Source organism: Thermobia domestica, chromosome 9, assembly GCF_964235325.1.
Source record: "Thermobia domestica chromosome 9, izTheDome1.hap1.1, whole genome shotgun sequence".
NCBI lineage: Eukaryota > Metazoa > Arthropoda > Insecta > Zygentoma > Lepismatidae > Thermobia > Thermobia domestica.
The window spans coordinates 41,789,213-41,808,715 of record NC_137462.1 but is presented as its reverse complement, the minus strand read 5'-3'; the positions used below and the strand labels follow the sequence as shown (position 1 = coordinate 41,808,715).

The following is a 19,503-nucleotide window of genomic DNA, read 5'->3' as shown; positions in this document are numbered from 1 at the left end:
AACTAGAGCCATAGCTGGTGGGTGGCTCAAAATCTGCACAATTGCTAATTCCATGCATTAAAATTACCACACACTCCTCATTTCACTATAACAGACGAAATTACAGAAATATCGGCCGTTATATTAGTTTCTGATCCTCCCTCGTACATTTGTATTTTTGCCGCTAGTTTAGTGGTTAACGCACTTGCCTTTGATGCACGGGATCACGAGTTCGATTCCTGATGAAAGTTCTATGAAACTTGAACGCCTTACAGTAGTTCAGATTCCGCCTTAAACTGTAGGTCCATGTTTTATATAGCTTTGATGCTAACAACCCCATGCCGTAAGCGTCGGTGGACCACCGATGGGCAACTAGCGATATCTCGCCAAAAACTGGCGGCCTCGCAATGACGATTCGCGGTGGCCCCTCTTCCGTTTTGAAAATTATACCAGCAGCGGCTGAGGCGCGACAAAACGCCAATGAACCACAAAATTATTCCGCCAAAATATGTTAAATCGCCTATATGTGTGATTTGTTTACATTAAGGTGAGTCTAAAAAACACTTCAAAAAAATACCAAAAAAGTACCCGGGAGGGGGCTCGAACTACCAACCTTATGCTGACTAGGCGGGTGTTCTTCCGACTTCGCCACGGAGTCGATGAAGGAAAGGTCGCTTGTAAAGAGATACATTGTTGACATCTTTTTAATTTGGTCAATCAGAGTGCTCTTTTAACCATGTATATTAGACGATAACTGTTTGGAATAAGACAAAATGCGTTCGTTATGTAATTTTATAACACAATTACGCGTGTCTATTTACTTTATTTCATAGTTCTCCCATACTCACTTTCTAATGATCGACGACAGTTGCCATCTAAATTCATACAATTATCGCACTCAAGATTTTTCACTTCATGATGTTGAAGCAGAGGTTATTCTTGACCCTCGGAGCTCACTTTAGGAACAATTCGTCAGAAAAGATAATATATAATAATAACCGCATGCACATGCCTGGCGATAGTTCGTCATGCTTCGCGACGAATCGAAGGACCGCGGACAAAAACGAAGTCCTCGCTGCGACGCGGTCGGAACTTCAACACACCAACACGAGATATCTGTTTCGACTCGACGAAACCCTGCTAATGAACGATGACAGTTGCCATCTAAATTCATACAATTATCGCATTCAAGATTTTTCACTTCGTGATGTTGAGGCAGTGGTTATTCTTGACCCCCGGAGCTCACTTTAGGAACAATTCGTCAGGATAAAATAATATATAATAATAACCGCATGCACATGACTGGCGATAGTTCGTGTTGGTCCCTTTGCGATTCTCCGCGACGAATCGAAGGAGCGCGGACCAAAACGAAGTCCTCGCTGCTACGCGGTGGTAACTTCAATACCCCGACTCGAGATATCTGTTTCGACTCGACGAAACCCTGCCGCCAATGGAACACTAGCCGCAATCCTTCGACGCGTCGCTATATCGACGATCGACATTTACCCGCAAGTGGGCCACTAGGTGTCGGCGACGTAAACGGCATGGGGAAGGGACGATAGCTTTCGTAATCTTTATTCAATTTTAATGAAACTTGGCATGCGTTCTCGTTTTTTAAGCTTAGCAAAACAATAGTGTTGCTTACGAGACTAGAATCGAAACAGTGACTACATTTTAAATTTGAGACGAGATTTAAAAAAAAAAATCACGAGTCTTGTGGGCAATACTAGTTCACCGAAGTCTTTGATCTCTACTTCTATTTTAGTGTTACATGATTCATAGTACAAAAACTATCAATTTATAAAATGATTGTACGAACACAATGAAGAGTATTTGTATGATAAATGTTTAGTGATACGGAAGTCATTGCACAGTATATATCCAATTATAAATATGGTTTAATTATTGTTATATAACACCTTCGTGAACCTCTCATGGCACAGGATTCTGATAACACTTTTAAATATAAATTTAGAAAATGAGACAAAAAACTCTCATTTAATGAGAAAATTTTTCGAGAATGAATATGAAAAGAAATTTCTACAAAATTTAGAGACAAAACAACCTTATTTCTCCTTTTGTGGGCAACATTACAAATACGCCTCTTGCTTGGGAATTGGCTAACAAAGTTGAGGTTTGGAATATGTAAACTTTTCGAAAAAAAGTAAATCACTAATACTACTGAGAACACGAATGAGCGGAAAATACATGGAACAAATGTTAAGTAAAATGAAGTATGTACTTAGGATTTGCTAAAAACCAATGAAGAGCGAACAATTCTCCCAATCGGGAAACTAATCACTAGTTATTAAAATAACAATGGCAAACGGAAAACTAAAAGAAAACAATGTGTGTACCCCACACATACTATTCCTTAGGCACACACTTGTTGAAAGAATAGCGATATGGAGATGAATTATATACAGCTTTCAGCTACAGACTTTCACACGAAATTTGACGTTTTATTATGTGCCAGCTACAAAATTATCAATTTACGGCTATTATTCAAAGCTGAAACTTCGTCAGGTAAGTTATTTCCTGTATTTAAAATACGCCAAATAGAAACTTCAATTTATTGTTTGGCGCGAAATACCCCGTAAGAATTCATGTGGTTTGGATCCCACATCAAGCTATAGATCCATGTCTTATACAGCCTTGGTGCTGACAGGGACGCTAAACTCTAATCCAACCAAAGAACTCATTACTTTTAATGCAGCCAGTGGCGTACTATGCAAAACAGAGGAATCGGCTTGCACTTAGTTCTACCTACAAGGGGTTGAGCGATCTTATGAACCCACATATTTTTTCAGATAAATGCAAAAAATATTATGGGTGGCCCAAAAGTAGGTATACAGTCCTGTACTGATCTACTCATTGTATTTCATATAATTTCTTATCGTTATCCATCAGGTAGACAAAGTTCCTTTTCTACTTGTTCTTAATATATTTTTTACTTATACCTTAAGCCCGGAACAGCCAAAACAAATAAACCCATAAGCTAGAATGTTATACTTGATCAGTGCAGGGGTGTATATCTACTTTTGGGCCACCCTGTATAATGTTCTTTAAAATAACTGGCCACACACTTCTATATAAATGGCTGAACTCTCAGAGCAGTCTATGGAATTATTATAGCACTTTTGTTTGAAACAAAGACAAAAATACAAGTTTTTTTTAGGAGGAGGTGAGTGTCTAGGAGTTTTTGAACAAGATTGCATTTCTAAAGTTAATTCTAGTTGCTGCACACTCATCGAATATAGGACTAATAATGTTGTCTGCAAAATATTGCTACCTGATGTAAGTTTCGAAAGCTTGAACGAAATTGAATTAGTTTCGCGTCCTGTTATAGATCATTCATTTATTTATACGATATGTAAAACTCGTTCTATTCAATCAATGTCTTCTAAATTGTAGATACGTAATTATAATGCCTCTAACAGTGCATTAGCATGGAGGCTCAGGTGGACAAGTCATGTAACGAAAATGAAAAAAAAAAAAAAAAAAAAAAGGAACAACCGGAAATTTTAGTAGCAGAGATAGACAACTGTGTTAAAAACCTGCTTTTCATTTACAAAAATTCCAGTATAAATGACATAATTTTAAAAATTTACTATAAAATGAAGAGTGATGGAACTTTTTATGTTTATATTTGTCTTATTAAATTTACATTAAATTGACTTGGTTCTGCCTATATTCACTCATATTGCAAAATCCTTGTTGACTGTTGTGGCAAGGAACGACATAATTTAAGCACCATAAAATTAGTTTCTCTTGATTTTTCTCGAAAACTACGCATGAGAATATACAATTATCTCCCGTTTGTTGAGCTCTGTGTGATCCATCAAACGATATGTAACCTCTTGGCACAATATTACTGTTAAGCTAAATTTATTTTGAGCTACATTTCATTAACTATACTACATACTTGCACTGTCATCTTAGTAGTGCCATAATGAAATGCTTTATGAAGGTATACCTAAGTATCAGTTTCAACTTAATAAGTTGCATGGTTATCATACAGCATTAAATTTTAGTTTTGTTTCGCTATATCCTAATAATATTTATAATTTAGGGTGGTAGGGTAGGGATTATATGAAGGCTACAATGGTTAGCACTGAGTCAAAGGAAATAATTACCTTAACGAGGGGGTAAAATGGATCTGAAAAGGTAGAGGACGGGTAGCGGCATGACGTCATACTGTTCCCCTGCCTATCTTTGACCATTGTAATTTCTTAGGAATTGGGGAGACGCCGTATATACTTTTTAGAGGTGAGGGACGGCGTCTCCCTGCACTTTTACCCCTTACTTTAACGGAATAATAACACAGCATGCCTATTGCAATATCCCTTCATATTAGTCAACACCACTGCGTGCTTCGACACGAAGTACCAGCAAGCAGCAGACGGATGCACTCTCCGAGGAAACAACACGAAAGGACACGAAGAAATACGAAGAGGACCTCTTCAACCCCACTACAGGCTCCGCCTCCAAAACAGGCTATAAATGCGGACAACTCGAGGTAGAAGACATTAGTTATCAACTGGTCACATCCTACCTATCTCTCCAAGCTGCACCGGGCGGGAGAGACACCTGTACCTTTATCTTTGAGCTGCATTAAGCAAGAAGTATCCTCACCTATCTCTGCACTACATCAGGCAGGAGATAGTACCCTACCTATGAGCACCAACAAAACCCTAAATCTCCGAGCTGCTATGGGCAGGAGGTCGAAGTCATAGATAAAGAACTATTAGAGAAATTACTTATTTGTAACTTGGTGTACAAACTATATAGACATTTTATAGTAAAAAAAGTGAGAAAACTCGTGTACCGTTACTTTACAGAATATTACACTATATTCACTCGATTTCATTGGTGTCTGGTAAAATTAACAGATGTGGGAATGGAAGCATCTGGACCTCCTACACAAATTACATGAATGCCTTAACAACGGGGAAGCCACGTAGCTCAATGATAGAATAGGGTTGCCAACTGGCCGGTTATTCACCGGCCTGGCCGGATATATTGCTGTTATTTTGATTAAAGCCGGTGAGGTACAAACTTCTTACCAGTCCCTTTATGGCCGGTTTTTGAAATTTGTATCTAGTTCAAAGAAGATTTTTAAAAAATAACTTTCATTCTTTAAATCCAAAACTGTCACCTTTCACCATTCTATCAACAATTAGTAGTAGCTTGTTACTCTGTTTAGATAATTTTAAAGAGATGACAGGGACTGTATCAGGGATAATTTAAAATTTACTTGTAAGGAATTTTATACATTTATTGAGAGCGAAAAAGGACTTCTTAAAGCCATTTCCTGCAGTTGAAATATAAGTTTTTTTAAAGAATACATTATATTTTCCAAATCCAAAATTGTCACAAATATAAATATATTTTTGTTCATCTCTTTCAATAATTTTATAAATAATTGCAGTTACTGGTAAATACAATAAAATGATCATGCCGATTATAGTTTCTCATTTATAGTACAATTTATCTATTAAGCTCATTAGTGAATGTACTAAGAATATTCAGAATACAGGTGCTAATGCACTATTGTTCACGATAGTACATTTCCTTCCCATGGAGGGGTCCCAACAGAGATGTTATGTCAGAGGGTCGGATGTCAAAAATTCACACTTAGACCTATATTATAGGGAATTTTGAGGGGATGCCGGTTTTTCCATTTTCCAGAGTTGGCAACTCTATGATAGAACGATCAGTCTTTGTTGGAGAGTCCAAGTTCGAATCCATGCTATCACAGCACTAGTTTTACTCAACAATTTCCTTCTTCTCTCAAGAGCTTCAGTCTATTAATTCTCTCAATGTCATTCACTCTCATTCGTCCCATGCAGCTCACAAGGCATAAGCACGACATGTTAAACTAAAGATCTCACTTAATTTAATTTATCCAGAAGGGAGCTCGTCTTCCTTTTTCTGTTTTTGGTTGAAAATCGTACGACTATGATGTCAGTAAATCTGTCATTAGCTCAACATTAAGTATGCTTACATTTGGTTGATTGATTTCGGTTTTAATGTCCCTTTCATATCACGCTGAGTATAACGGTGTTCGTCCGATCACCGAAGTCAAGCAGCATCAGACCTCGTTGGTACTTGCATCGGTGACCGTCCAGGAACACTACATGCTGTTGATATATTTTTCTTTTCCTTTTCTTTTTTCTTTTTTTAGCACGAAGCATTCAAACTATACGTGCTCCTAGCAAAAACTGAACTCGGGGATCCCGCCCTAATGGCGAATATACTAACCATACATAGCCACGGAGAAGCTCTCCTTACAGTTAAAATGCTATGTTGAAACTAGTAGTCTTGCTGCTTTAGTATATTACAGATCACTCAGCACGTGAAATGAAGTCTTTATCAAACATAAAAGGACAAAAGTGTACTGAAGCTAATACATTGAAACATCCTAATTATAAAACGTTATACAAGCTTGCTAACATGTATGTAATTGTTGGTTGTAGAACGAGAAGGAACATAATGAGAATTCTTTATAACAAAAAGCAAACGTCTCAGTGTGTCACATCAATTTGTAACAGTGAACAGTCACGCTAGTAGAGTACGTGTGTTTTATCTTGGCACGCTTCCCGCCAGTGCACTTGGTTGGCTTTTAAAGTACTTTCTGCTAACACTCACGTGAACGTTTTAATCCAATAGACGTCTTTTTGGCTTTGTCGTGTAGATGACGTTAGTTGTCAGCCAGCCCATCAAATGAGGATATTGCTATTTGGCGGGTAGTTGAAGTGCTTAGTTGCTACACACGAACAAGTGTGTGATGGTGTGGCGTTTTGCTGTTTCCTAGTGTATTGTAACTCGCAACTTAACTGCGGCATGGCAAGAACGCGTTGCAGATAGATCCATCTTTTTAAGCGGGAAGCGTGCCAAGATGAAACAAACGTACTCTAACATATTGCTATGTTCACTATACTACTTGCCTGCTTGATGCTAATAGATGTCACTAAGTGAGGTATTGTGATGTGAAACGAAGTTCTTGAATAATTGCATAAAAATATGGTAAGAGCTTAAACTCACATAAATAAATAAACTTGTTAAATGTAACCAATTAAAGCTTTTAATTATGCACGATTTTGACCTATAGTTTATAGCGGACTAGAACCTCGGGCAGAGCACCTAGTTGAAATAATAAACGTTAATTCACACATAGTGTGCCATATACATGCCATTCTCCATCCGTGCCACGGCCGGGACCATTCCACTTACTATGCCGTACTGTGCTGTGCCGCTACTGTGCTTTCTACACCATTTCCCTTGGTTCTGGTCAACTACGTGTCGCTTCGTATGCTCCGAAGAAAGCCGAAGAATCGCGGCCGATAAGCCACGGCATGGGAACGACACAGGACGGCACGTCACGTGTGAATTTGAAAAGACAAGCCAATGAAGTCGAAGTCTGAAAAGAGACTTTGTCGATCACGACATGGGGACAGCACACTGTGTGTGAATTAACCTTCAGAAAATAACACGTAAGCATTATACACTCGAATTCTTATAATATTTACATTATACAAACTAGTGCCCTTAAAATTCGAATAATTCATTATTCGAATATTTAGGCAAAATTTGTTATTCGAATAACGAATAATTATTCCAATATTTAAAATGATTATCCGAAAAATTCTAACCACTCATACACATCCTCCGCAGTGACAATTCTAATCCATTACAGATGGGATAATCAATTTTTAGAGAGGGATTTCCCCCCTGCAATTCGCATATTACTCCCACTTTATCATTTTCCACGTAGTAGGACCATATTTATTTGTTTCCTATCGTTTTCATAGCCTACAATTGCGGAACAACAAGGGAAATGCTTTTTAGATAGTGGTATCTGTTTTTCTACCTCTACTTGATTTGGAACAACTCCATTACGTCAGTGTCTTACATGCACGTGAAATGTTTTTATTATATGAGTAACTACTAAGCGGGTGCCTGGAGATTAATTAAAAAAAAAAAAAAAAAAACTCAAACAGCCACTCCATTTTCGTGCCAGTAGTAGTACGACGTAATTCGTAGAAAACTAATATCAACAGACAGAAGGAGGGGACAATTCGTGACGGAATGCATCTACTGGGCTACACATTCCATTATCTCAATTCTACAGAGAGCAGAAATCGCTTCCATGTTGCCCAGGAAACTTCTACGCTTAAAGAAGAACTACTCATTGGTTGGTTCCATACCTTTCTCGCGAGTGACATGATTCTGGGTGAATAGTAATATCTTTTTGTTAGTTTTCATTGGGAACATTTTATTTATGTATTTCTCAATAGTGTTTCATGACATGGCGTTCCTTCGTTTAGCAATTGTTTTTCTACGCTTTCCGGTTTCGATTTCTGATGAGGAGCAGAGGTTTTCTCGTCTCCTTTTTTAAGTTTCGGCTCATCTCGAATCTTGAGGAATTCTTTCTCGTCCCGATTTTCGAAATCATTCCATCTCGTTTTGTTAATCTATCTACGAAATTTATGCACTTTTTTTTTTTTTTTACTTTAATTTCATCTTGAAGTTCCAGAATCCTTCCGTGTCACAAGAGGTCCAGAAGGGTGTTGTTAAAAACAACATTTAAACCATATTTATTATTGAAGTATGTTGTGAAATGACTTGCATATCTTTAAATGTTGATAAATGCTTTTCATGATGTTCGTACAATCATTTCATCTATTTATAGCTACCACAATAACTACAAGGAACTACCTACACAAAGGAAAGTCGGTTTTGTTACAAAACTATTTCCCCTTTCTCCGAAATATCGGTTCCTGTAATTGAATTAATTCCCGTACAATTGGTTTCGGTTCCGGAACAAGAATCGATTTTCCCCACATCAATTTCTGGTCGGAAAATGTATTTCAGTATCGGTCCCGGAATCGTTTTTATGAGGAACTTTCCGTTCTGCGCCCGGAATTGTTTTAAGAAAATCGATTTCGTTACCATTAACAACAATGATGAAATTGGCCACAAATTCGTGACCCCTGATCCACTATAGTCGATGACCCGTGACGAAACAGTCATATACATTTAGAGTACATATGATGCTACTAATGTAATTCTAACAAACAGAATTCTCTTTCTTCTTACTAAACCTAGATTTTTCTTTCCCTCTTGTGCACGTCTCTGTGTGTCAAAGAATTGCGCTGAACGATAACCCACGGGTGTGTCTGCAGGAAGGACAGAAGTATATGTACGATGCCACAAACTCTGTACACGTTGAGAAACAAGATGGAGTGCCCAGCCAGTCAGGAAGAAGTACTACTAAAGAAGGTGGTGTGAAAATAGAGCATGGACAACACACAATTAAGAGTGAGTTTCCTTTTCAAGTTCAAAGCGGGACATTTTGTGCACGTAACTGCGAGAAATATCAACAGGACATTTGAGTCGGGAGTGGATAATGCCCATACCATAATTTGGTTTGTGAAATTTCGTGCCGTTGACACAATATTGAAAAACGTACCCCGCGGCCACAGACTAACTACATGTAAAGAGAAAAAGAAAAAAAAGAAAAAAACGGAACTTTCAGTTTAATGTCTCCCGATTAGGTCATGTAAGCTAAAAGGGACGGTCACGATGAGAATGAATGAAATGGAGAAATGCAGAAAGAGGAAATGGAAGAACCCCGAGAAAACCCATGCACACGATGTTTGTCTACTACAAAGCTACTCGACGTGAGCTGGGATCGAGCCAACGACCTCATGAACAGCAGGTGAAAAAAGAACGCTCTACCACTAAGCCCCGTTCTGTATCTTTTGATGAGCTCTTCACGGAACATGGCAGAAACAGATCCTCAGAAAAGTATCCGTGCAACTGTAGACGAGTTATACATACACCACATATCCAGGTTAGTATTTCCATTTCGATAATCTAATTTTTCCTACTGTAATACTACTACTATTACTCATAATAATAATAATTTAGATGTCAGAAAATAAGTTTTCTAATGCTATTCTCTGCAACTTATAGAGTAGTCTTTAAAAATAGGCTGACGAAATCTCTTCTAGAAGCCCAAGACATATGATGAATATCATTTTTAAAGGACACCAAAAATTGCAACACGTATGTCTAGTAAAAAAGAAGCGAGTGCCAATTTTTCATCAATAGTGGCCAGTCAATGACGTCAGAATTTTAATAACAAAATTCTTTCGACCCCTTCACTAGTTCTGACTTTGGTTTCTATTTAGGCGCAGAAGTTGTGTTGAAGTATGGGCAAGTTCTATTTTATTTAATGCAGTAAAAAGTGTTTGAAAATGTACAGCCATACATCTTTTAAGAATTTAATTGATTAATTGCATACTTAACTTTCCTTTCCAGCACTGAAGCTATATGGGATGATATATACAATTTAAAATGAGATGCGAACTATTACTCTAACCACCTTTGGTATACGGGGAAACGATGCGATTCCCGATGCGATAGCCTTGTTACCTGGATGCATTACGGTGCTTCGAATTTCATCCTAAACTGTTGGTTTATGTCTCATATATCCTCGTGACATTTGACCATAATTAAAGCTTGCACAGTAAGTACAAGCCGTGATCAAAAAATACGCTACAACAACTTAATGTAAATATAATTTGTCAGATAGTGTGATCCCTTGAGACAGGTAGCGTCAAGTTGGAACACATTCTGACCAGTGTTCGTAAAAGTCTCCTAGGCAAATTTAGCAAAAAGGGAAAAAAGGATTTTTTTTTGATAAAATGTGAAAATCCAGAGAAATTCTCGCACTTACTGATTTATCAATATAAATGTTTAAATTTTTCTTTCTTCTTCAAAAATAAAGTAATACAATAGCAATAGTTTGTGTGTGCCTATCTGTTCCAAAACGCATAATTTGACCCATTCTTGACTGGGCTGGGTATATTTGTGGGTATTTTTGTAAGGAAAAAGTAAAAAATAGAAGTAAAAGGCAAATAAATAAAACAAACGTGGTTGGCACTTTCCTTTAACATAGCTAAATTAATCTTATCACGAAACTTCTATCATAGGAATTGGGCATTCAATAAACTAGGGAAAGTTTGATAAGAAAAGGGAAAATTTGTGTCAGTCGAGGGAAATTTTCTTAAGGAAACCTACGAAAACTGATTTTGACTTGTCAGTCAGCGTGCAGAGCCGCTATTAGAGGTCTGCACGGGCTGGAAATTTTTAGCCCGGGCCCGGCCCGGCCCGTGAATTTACAATGTGGGGCCCGACTCGAGTCCGAAATGTTTTAGCTATTAGGCCCGAGCTCGGCCTGAGTTCGTGTGATAATCAGATGAGCCCGAAACAAGCCCGAATTACAGAAACTTAATAATTAACGCAAAATTGTATTTTTATTTACAGCAATTAGAGGTTTAATTTTGCAGTTGTACTTAAAAGATCTCCAGAAAGAACGGGCAATATATATCGCTGTACAGTATTTACAAAGTTAGGCCCGAAAAGGCCAGAGAAAAATGGTTGTACATTTAAAAATTCACGGCCCGGCCCGGGCCCGAAGTGATATATGCTTTGTAGGCCCGAGCCCATGCAGACCTCTAGCCACTATACCAGCGTTTCCCAACCGGTGTGCCGCGGCACACTGGTGTGCCGTGAATGGGCCGCTGGTGTGCCGCGAGGAAATCGAAACAAATTATTAATTCTATAGCAATTAAATTGCAAGACAAAGGAAAAATGTATATTTGTATTTCACATTACTATGATCCTCTACTACGAATCTACAACTTTAAGTTACATATCATGTTACTTTTCTGTACATTTTTAATGTTGGAAAAAGTATTTGTTATCATTGTTATGACTATTATTGCTTCTTTATTGCTGCAGACTATTTCGTAACTTGAAATTTTAAAATATCATTGAATTTCGACAGAGCAAACATGCATACAAATTACCTACATTTGTGTTTTAAAACTAAAAGAGATTTGTTTGTTCGTTCGTTATTTAGTAATCTTTCTTCTTAGTGAAAGGTTGGATACAGTTTTCGAAAAAGAAAGCTTAGTTTTAAAAACCTAAGTCCAATATTTCATTGCAATTGTTTTCTATTTTTAAATTACAATGAAAAATAAGCATAATGATTTACCACGAGGAAGAGTTATCTTCTCTGTGAGGAGATCAGTATTCACAGAAAAAATACCACGATATTATATATATTTACAAATAATAATATCTATGAGTGTGCCGCGAGAACTCAAGTTACACCCGTAGTGCGCCGCAAGTTGAAAAAAGGTTGGGAAACGCTGCACTATACTGAGGTTGTATTTACCGTATCTGACGCGCATCAAGGATTTCGAACAATGCGTGAACATTTAAGTTCTGTTTCAAGTTGCAAAAAAGTGTCCAAGCAACTCATGAAATGTTGAAACTGGTGTACGGCGATAAATGCTGTAACTCTGAAGACTGTCTACATGTGGTATGAGCGACTTAAAAGTGGAAATGAGTCGGTAGAAGACGAGCAATGCTCGGGACGTCCAATAACCTCAAAAACAGAAGAAAACGTGCAAAAAGGGGCAAAAATTGTTCGTTCAAACAGGCGAATAACTATTCGAGAGCTTTCCAAAGAACTATACATCTCGTACGGGTCCGTACAAAGCATTTTAAGAGGCTTCATCACTGCGAATTTAAAATACCGCTAATTTTACAGTAATTATGTGATATCTTCAAATAGATAAAAGATAATCGAAAAGTGAAACAAGACCTCCCTAGACAATATTATTCTGCGTGAGATACCGTTATCATGACTCATTTATCTGCTTTCGATTTCGAGCCAGTTTGGAAATCGTCATTTATTTTCGCGTTTCAAAATAACTGCATTCGAGCCAGTTTGAAAATCGTCATTTATTTTCGCGTTTCAAAATAACTGCAAACGGAAAGCTACTAGGTGACTCGTGATAACGGTACCCCATTCAAAATAACATCGTCTAGGGAGGTCTTGATCCACTTTTCGATTATCTTTTACCTATTTGAAGATATCACATAATTACTGTAAAATTAACGGTATTTTAATTTCGCAATGATAGGGACTCTTAATCACCGATTTGGAAATGTGAAGAGCGAGTGCGAAATTCGTTCCTCGACTCTTGGCTGACGAACAGGGGTTTTTGGCTTAAAAAATATTCATGTCTGTCCAAATTTACCGTACTCTCCACATATAACATGACGCAACTTCTGGCTCTTCCCCAAAATTAAACTGTGTTTAAAGGAAAACGTTTTGACACCATTCCTGACATTGAGAGGATCACGATAGAGCAACTGAACGCCCTGCCTTCCAGAAATGCTTCTAGTCATGGATTCAACGTTGGATAAATGCATTGCTAGCCAAGGACAGTACTTTGAAGGATATTAAATTAAATTCAATGTAAGCTTATTACTTTGTTTCTAATAAAATTATTCACCGTATTTTTGACCACACCTCGTATATGGGGTTGCAACACATTTTATGGTTGCATATTTGTGAGCAATTCTTTGTCCATGGTGACTATTGCATCTAGCTGCGTACTACTCTCTTATTTTTGTACTCACTCCATGTAATTTAAAAAGCTATTATGTATCGAAACTACTAAATTTGTCCCTTTTTGTTACGGATGGTATGAAAAGGAGACGAGACTTCATACAGTCTCGGTCTCGTCTCGATCAACAGATGCTTGTACCGATCTCCGTCTCGAGGGCCAAGTCTCGATCTGATTTCGGTCTCGTCTCGCCAGTCTCGAAATATATTATGTAAAATTAAAATGTATAAATAGTATCAACTTATAGCCTGCAATTCCCTCTATTTTTTCTGTATTAAAATATATAAATAGTATCATCTTCCAGCCTCAAAATTTCCCTTCATTCTTCACTGCAGAATTATCATAGGGTCGCGTATTTCTTCGTACCTACGTGTCTTATGATTATGCCTTCTCTATGTGTGTTCACGGGTTCAAGTGTGAGTGTTGAGCCCAATAAGTGTTCTTCATCAAGTTTAACTCAGCTTATCAAGTCTTGGATAAAACCCAAATAACAATTCAGATTTTACTTTAAGAGTTTAATCACTGCGAAATTAAAGCACCGCTAATTTTACAGTAATTATATGATAACTTCAATTAGATAAAAGATATTCAACATGTGGAACAAGAGCGCCCTAGACAATATTATTTTACATGAGGTACCGTTATCAAAAGTCACCTAGTACTTTCCGTTTGCAGCCACTTAAAACGCGAAAACAAAAATGCCGATTTTCTAAATGGCTGGAATCTAAAGCAGATAAGTGAGTCGTGATAATGGTATGCCATGTAAAATAATATTGTCTAGCGAGGTCTTGTTCCACTTTTCGATTCACATAATTACTGTAAAATTAGCGGTATTTTAATTTCGCCGTGATGGGGCTTCTTAAGCAACAGATCTTGTCTTATATAGTTTCGGTAATGGGAAAAAAAAATAAACTGTAATTAATAAACTCTAATTTTATAGTTTAATTCGTGCCTATTGAATCAGGATTATTCAATATTTCATGCCAGTTAACACAGTAGATAGCACAAAACTATATTTAATCGAATTGTAATGCATTTTTAAAAAGAATTTTCATTTATTATCCACTACATTCTTCTTTGACTACTCTGTTCAATAACAGAAAATCAAGCTCAATAATTTAACAAAAATTACTATTAGAATAATAAATTACTACTATATTATGTTTTATTTCAAAAGGATAAAATGCTTTATTACAGTTCTAGTTTTTCGAATTTAACTGATGTGAGTTTAACACAGGCTTCCTGCAACCTTATGTTAGTTTAGCTCATCTTACATAGTCTTATAGCTACAGCACTTCACTTTGCTGTCTTTCAGTTTCTGTGTATTTCAATTCAATTTAAAACGTGTTGAAAGAAATGTCATGTAATTCTGAATTGACTCAATATAGCAAATAAATCACCTGAAGTTTCTATTAATTTTTTTTCAAATCAGCTTTTTTGTTTATTTATTTTTACTTTAGTGTTAAGATTACCGGTATCATAATTAACCCTTTTAGGATTTTTGGTAACATTTGATACCATGGCATAATATCGCCTTTGACCGCCTATTTAGGTTCTATAACAGATATTTAAGTTTTTTTTTTTTTTTTTTTTTTTTTTTTTTTTTTTTTTTTTTTTTTTTTAATATTTAAGTCAAGTCAAGGATGGATCAAAGAACATCCCAGATACACTTTGGAACCGGATAGTCAACTTGGCGGCGCTAAATGGAGGCGGACGGCGTGACTTTCTTGTTTTTTCTTAAGGTAAATTTCAAAAATGTTTCACGCCTTTAGTTTTCAAGATATCAGATTGAAACTTTGCATACGGATTGTGTGTATCTGGATATTTCTCAAAAAGAAATTTTTTTTTTCGAGAACCCTACGTAAAATAGTGGCTGGGCCCGAGGGGCACAAGTGTTCCGAGGGGCGATTTTTCAGAAAAAATCCGGTTTTCTTCAATTTTTCCGGTTCAGGTGTATGGACACGGACATGTAAGGAGTACCGCTGAAAAGGGCTAGTTATACTGAAGAAAATGACGTTTGAACCATGACTCTAGGCTAAGTAGTAATGACGCAGTACATTTACATTAACTTCATAAAAGTTAACTTTATAAAAGAAGTCGGTCACCGCATTTATTTATCGTCAGGAGACGCTAGAGCAACCTCTTTTCTACTACAACGCATCAGTATGGCAGTACAAAGAGGGAACGTTGCATCAGTTTTGGGAACGCTACCCTCTGGTAAGAAACTGGAGATCTTTCTTCTGTAATCATCTCGGCGAAAGTTTGAAAGTGCTTTTGCAAAGCTTATCACAATAATGTATATTATTTGATAATTATATTATTCTTAAAGTGTGTGTGTGTGTATGTACAGATACTAACTAGTGTACTGCACGTATGTTGCAAAATGTGTGTGACCAGAGTAAGTTATTATGCATGACATGACGGTAATTTGGGGGATGCAATCTGAGTTATTACATTAATGCAACTAGCTTTCCAAACAAGATACTGTGAAATCTATAGACATGTAATGTTACACCTGTTTGGAATATTACATAATATACTTTAATAAATTTTCGATGTATATATATATATATATATATATATATATATATATATATATAGAGAGAGAGAGAGAGAGAGAGAGAGAGATATATATTAAATTCAGATTTTCAACAATTTTTTCCGCCCCCTTTGTTTTCAAGATACAAGATTGTACATAACATGTAATATGTACATAACAACGTATTTTTTTTACAAAAATCAGATCCCTACGTCAACCCAGACCCGAGCCAGATTGGCACGTTGTTTTGGTGGCATTAAAAAAAAAAAATCTGGGTTTTCCTCGAATTTTCCGGTTCAGGTGTATCATACGAACATGAGTGATACCGTTGAAAAGGGCTCGTTAAAGTGAGGAAAATGGCGTTTGAACCATGACTCTAGGTAAAATATTAATGACGCAGTACATTTTTGAAATATTTTTATATATATGTGCATACATATATGAAAAAAAATGGGTCACCTTCAGATTTTCAAAAATTTCTGCCGACCTCAGTTTTCAAGATACAAGAATGAAATTTTGCACACATGTTATGTACACAACAACGTATTTTTTTTTTTAATTCAGGTCCCTACGTGAAACCAGGCGCGGGCCAGAGGGGACAAAAATTTCGAAAATTTTTTTTCTTTCGAAAAATCACCCAATTTTCTCCGTTTCTGGTGTATAATACGGACAAGCGAGTGGTACCGTTTGAAAGTATGCTCTATCTAAAAAAAAAAAAAAAAAAAAAATTATGAACCATGATCCTACAATAAATAGTAAGGAAGCAGCTGCTGTTTGAATGAAAGTAAAATTTACCTCACAAAAAGGAAATCCTAAAAGGGTTAAATAGACACACTAACATTTTGTTTAGTTGATTTGAAAAATAAAGTGGAATATTTCAGTTTTACGGCCCACGATTATGCCGTGTAGGCTAAAGGAGATAAGAAATGAATGAAATGATGGAATGAAGAAAGTGGCAGGAAACGGGAGAACCCGGAGAAAACCTCATGTACACGGTGTTTGTCCACCACAAAGCCCATCTGGCACGAGTTGAGATCGAACCAAGGACCCCACGCACCAGAGGTGAACGCTCTACCACTGAGCCACCGCAGCCCTTAGTTCATTTGAAGTTGAACGTTTTTTTTTTTTTTTTTTTTTTTAAAGTACTCAAACTATATCCAGGTTATGGATTGATTATGGAGGATTGATACTGGTACAAAGCGCAGTTTCTGGAGGATAATGCTAGTGAAGACAGCATCTAAGAATGGGTTGACAGCAGTGTTTGAAGTGGAAAAAAATCACAGGTGGTATGTTTTATTATGATTTTGACTCAACATACCGGCTATTTAAATATTGTGTTGATCACTGAAAAAGCAGAGACGGTATGTCATTACTGAAAAACCAGAGGTGGTATGGCATACCACCGCATACCGTCTCACTTCGGCCACTGGTTGACAGACTAGCGGATGAAAGACGAAGTTCTCTCAGCCAACCACCCTGTTGCAAGAAAGAAAGCCCACCAACCATCCACACACGCAGGATCATGAAAAATTACTATTCAGTACAAAAACGGACATAGCAAATAAAAGTAGCAATCAATCAAAATCTTCATTATAATTATTAAAAATCTGACATTCAGTTTTTCTGTAAATTTCAAGGACAGAAATGCATTTTCAAGGACATTTCCAGGATGTTTCCAGGACAAAATCAATTCAAGGACATTTCCAGGATTTCCAGGACGAGTGGGAACCCTGTATTTAGACGTGAACGCAGAGGGAATCAAGAGACGTAGGATCCGAACCTCACATTCCCATCGGGAATCAAACGGGTCCCTCACTCCGAAGGCGTGTACGTTAATACAATGCCCAAGGGTGAGGACCCACGGGGAGCTCAAACTAACATTCAACTTGTCATTTCATTGAAATATAAACAGAATGTTTATTATTATTATTAATCTAGGTTCTTCCTGTACAACTTTTAACATGTCATATCTTGTTAAGATTGAAGATTATATTTTAAAAAGAAACTCAGTACCTATACGCTAATATTCCTTGGTAACTGAGGTACTATCTTTCATGGCGGCTATCTTGGATTTATAGCGTCATAAATGCAGTCTGTCACAAATTCAAACAAAACACCCGGTAGTACACTATTGTGTGCATTATCGTTAACACATTCCCACCATTCCTACAGTATCTTTCAAAACCTCACGGAATTACATATGCCCCCGGACTAATATGCTTGAGTGTGAAAATACAATTTTACAAACAAACAAACAAAAATATTCATGTCATACGTTATTATTGGCATATTTATTCATGGGATGTGTACAAAATTGTTAGAGGCGTTCTTGGAAAACTTTGAACAGAACCTATCCTCTGGGTAAATTACAACCACTTCTGGTTTTATTGAAACAAACTGATTATGTTCTATTGCAAGGCTAATAACGTATTATTGAATAGTTAAAGACAAGAACGAACAATATTACTGTACTTTGGCGTTGGAGATCCGGGTTCGATTCCTGGCGGGAGCTCATGTGGTTCGGATTCCACGTTAATCAGAGCTCCTGTCTCATACAGCCTCGCTGCTGAAAGGGACGTTAAAATCAACTCAATACTACTCCAGACATTGTAGAAAGGTCAGGTGAACATATCTCACGTTACCGCTACTTTAAGAATACAGACTATGCACAGTACAGTAGCACTAGAAAATTTAGTGCGGTCTAAAATTCCTGTTGCCTGCTTTTAATTTTGACATAGAAAGAATACTTTTCGCTGAGATTTTGCACGCACATTAAGGAAGATATGTAAAAATTAGAGCGTAACTAAAGTTTACTTTTGCCCAATGAACTGGGCAGGTGCAGTTAGTCATAAATGAGTCTCTCTTCTTTAAAAATATTTCCTCTCTTCCTTTTCTAACTTTCTACAATTTGAAGACGATTTATTGACGATCGAAAAGTTTCAAAGCGCATTTTATCGGTCTTCTGCGTCTATTCTCTGGAAAAAGAGGTACATACATTGTATTTTATTTGGAACAGCCCGGGTTACACATAAACTACACGATTACTTACACATGAGGTACGATAATAGAGATGCCTTACCTTCCAAAGTTCCCAACGGCCACTAGTGCTTTTCTTCTGCTCCACGGCTTTACATCAACAGACCCAAACCTTGAAAATGCTTCAGCCATCTACAAATAGCAAGAAAGATACGGTAACTACACAGCGAAAACATTTATATCATGGGTAATGCATCGCATGACAAAATGATAGAACGATGTTCCCATGTAAAATAAGCTTTCGATTACCTGATGTTATCCATAATTTTTAGTATTTGGTCCGAGTAATACAAAGTCTGTCCGGAAAGTAATGTGACTCGATGTACTATTTCAAGACATTCTGGGCCTTATGCAGATTCGTTTTGACGTATGATTAGCGTCATACTAAAGGCCTAACTATTGCAGGAAACATATGTTAGTCGAACTCTTTAGTAGGGCACTAATCACGCGTCA

The 19,503-nt window shown here is 37.0% G+C and overlaps 1 protein-coding gene across 4 annotated transcripts in view; it reads right to left on the bottom strand.

Moving 5' to 3' along the window:
* The window catches only part of LOC145694601 (pre-piRNA 3'-exonuclease trimmer-like), a 165,421-nt gene that overhangs the window by 24,419 nt on the left and 121,499 nt on the right, over positions 1-19,503 (bottom strand). For all 4 annotated transcript variants that reach the window (XM_081770977.1, XM_081770974.1, XM_081770976.1 and 1 more), the window contains one exon: positions 19,094-19,182. In XM_081770977.1, coding sequence (XP_081627103.1) covers positions 19,094-19,182 — 89 coding nt within the window. The remainder of the gene's footprint in view (positions 1-19,093; positions 19,183-19,503) is intronic.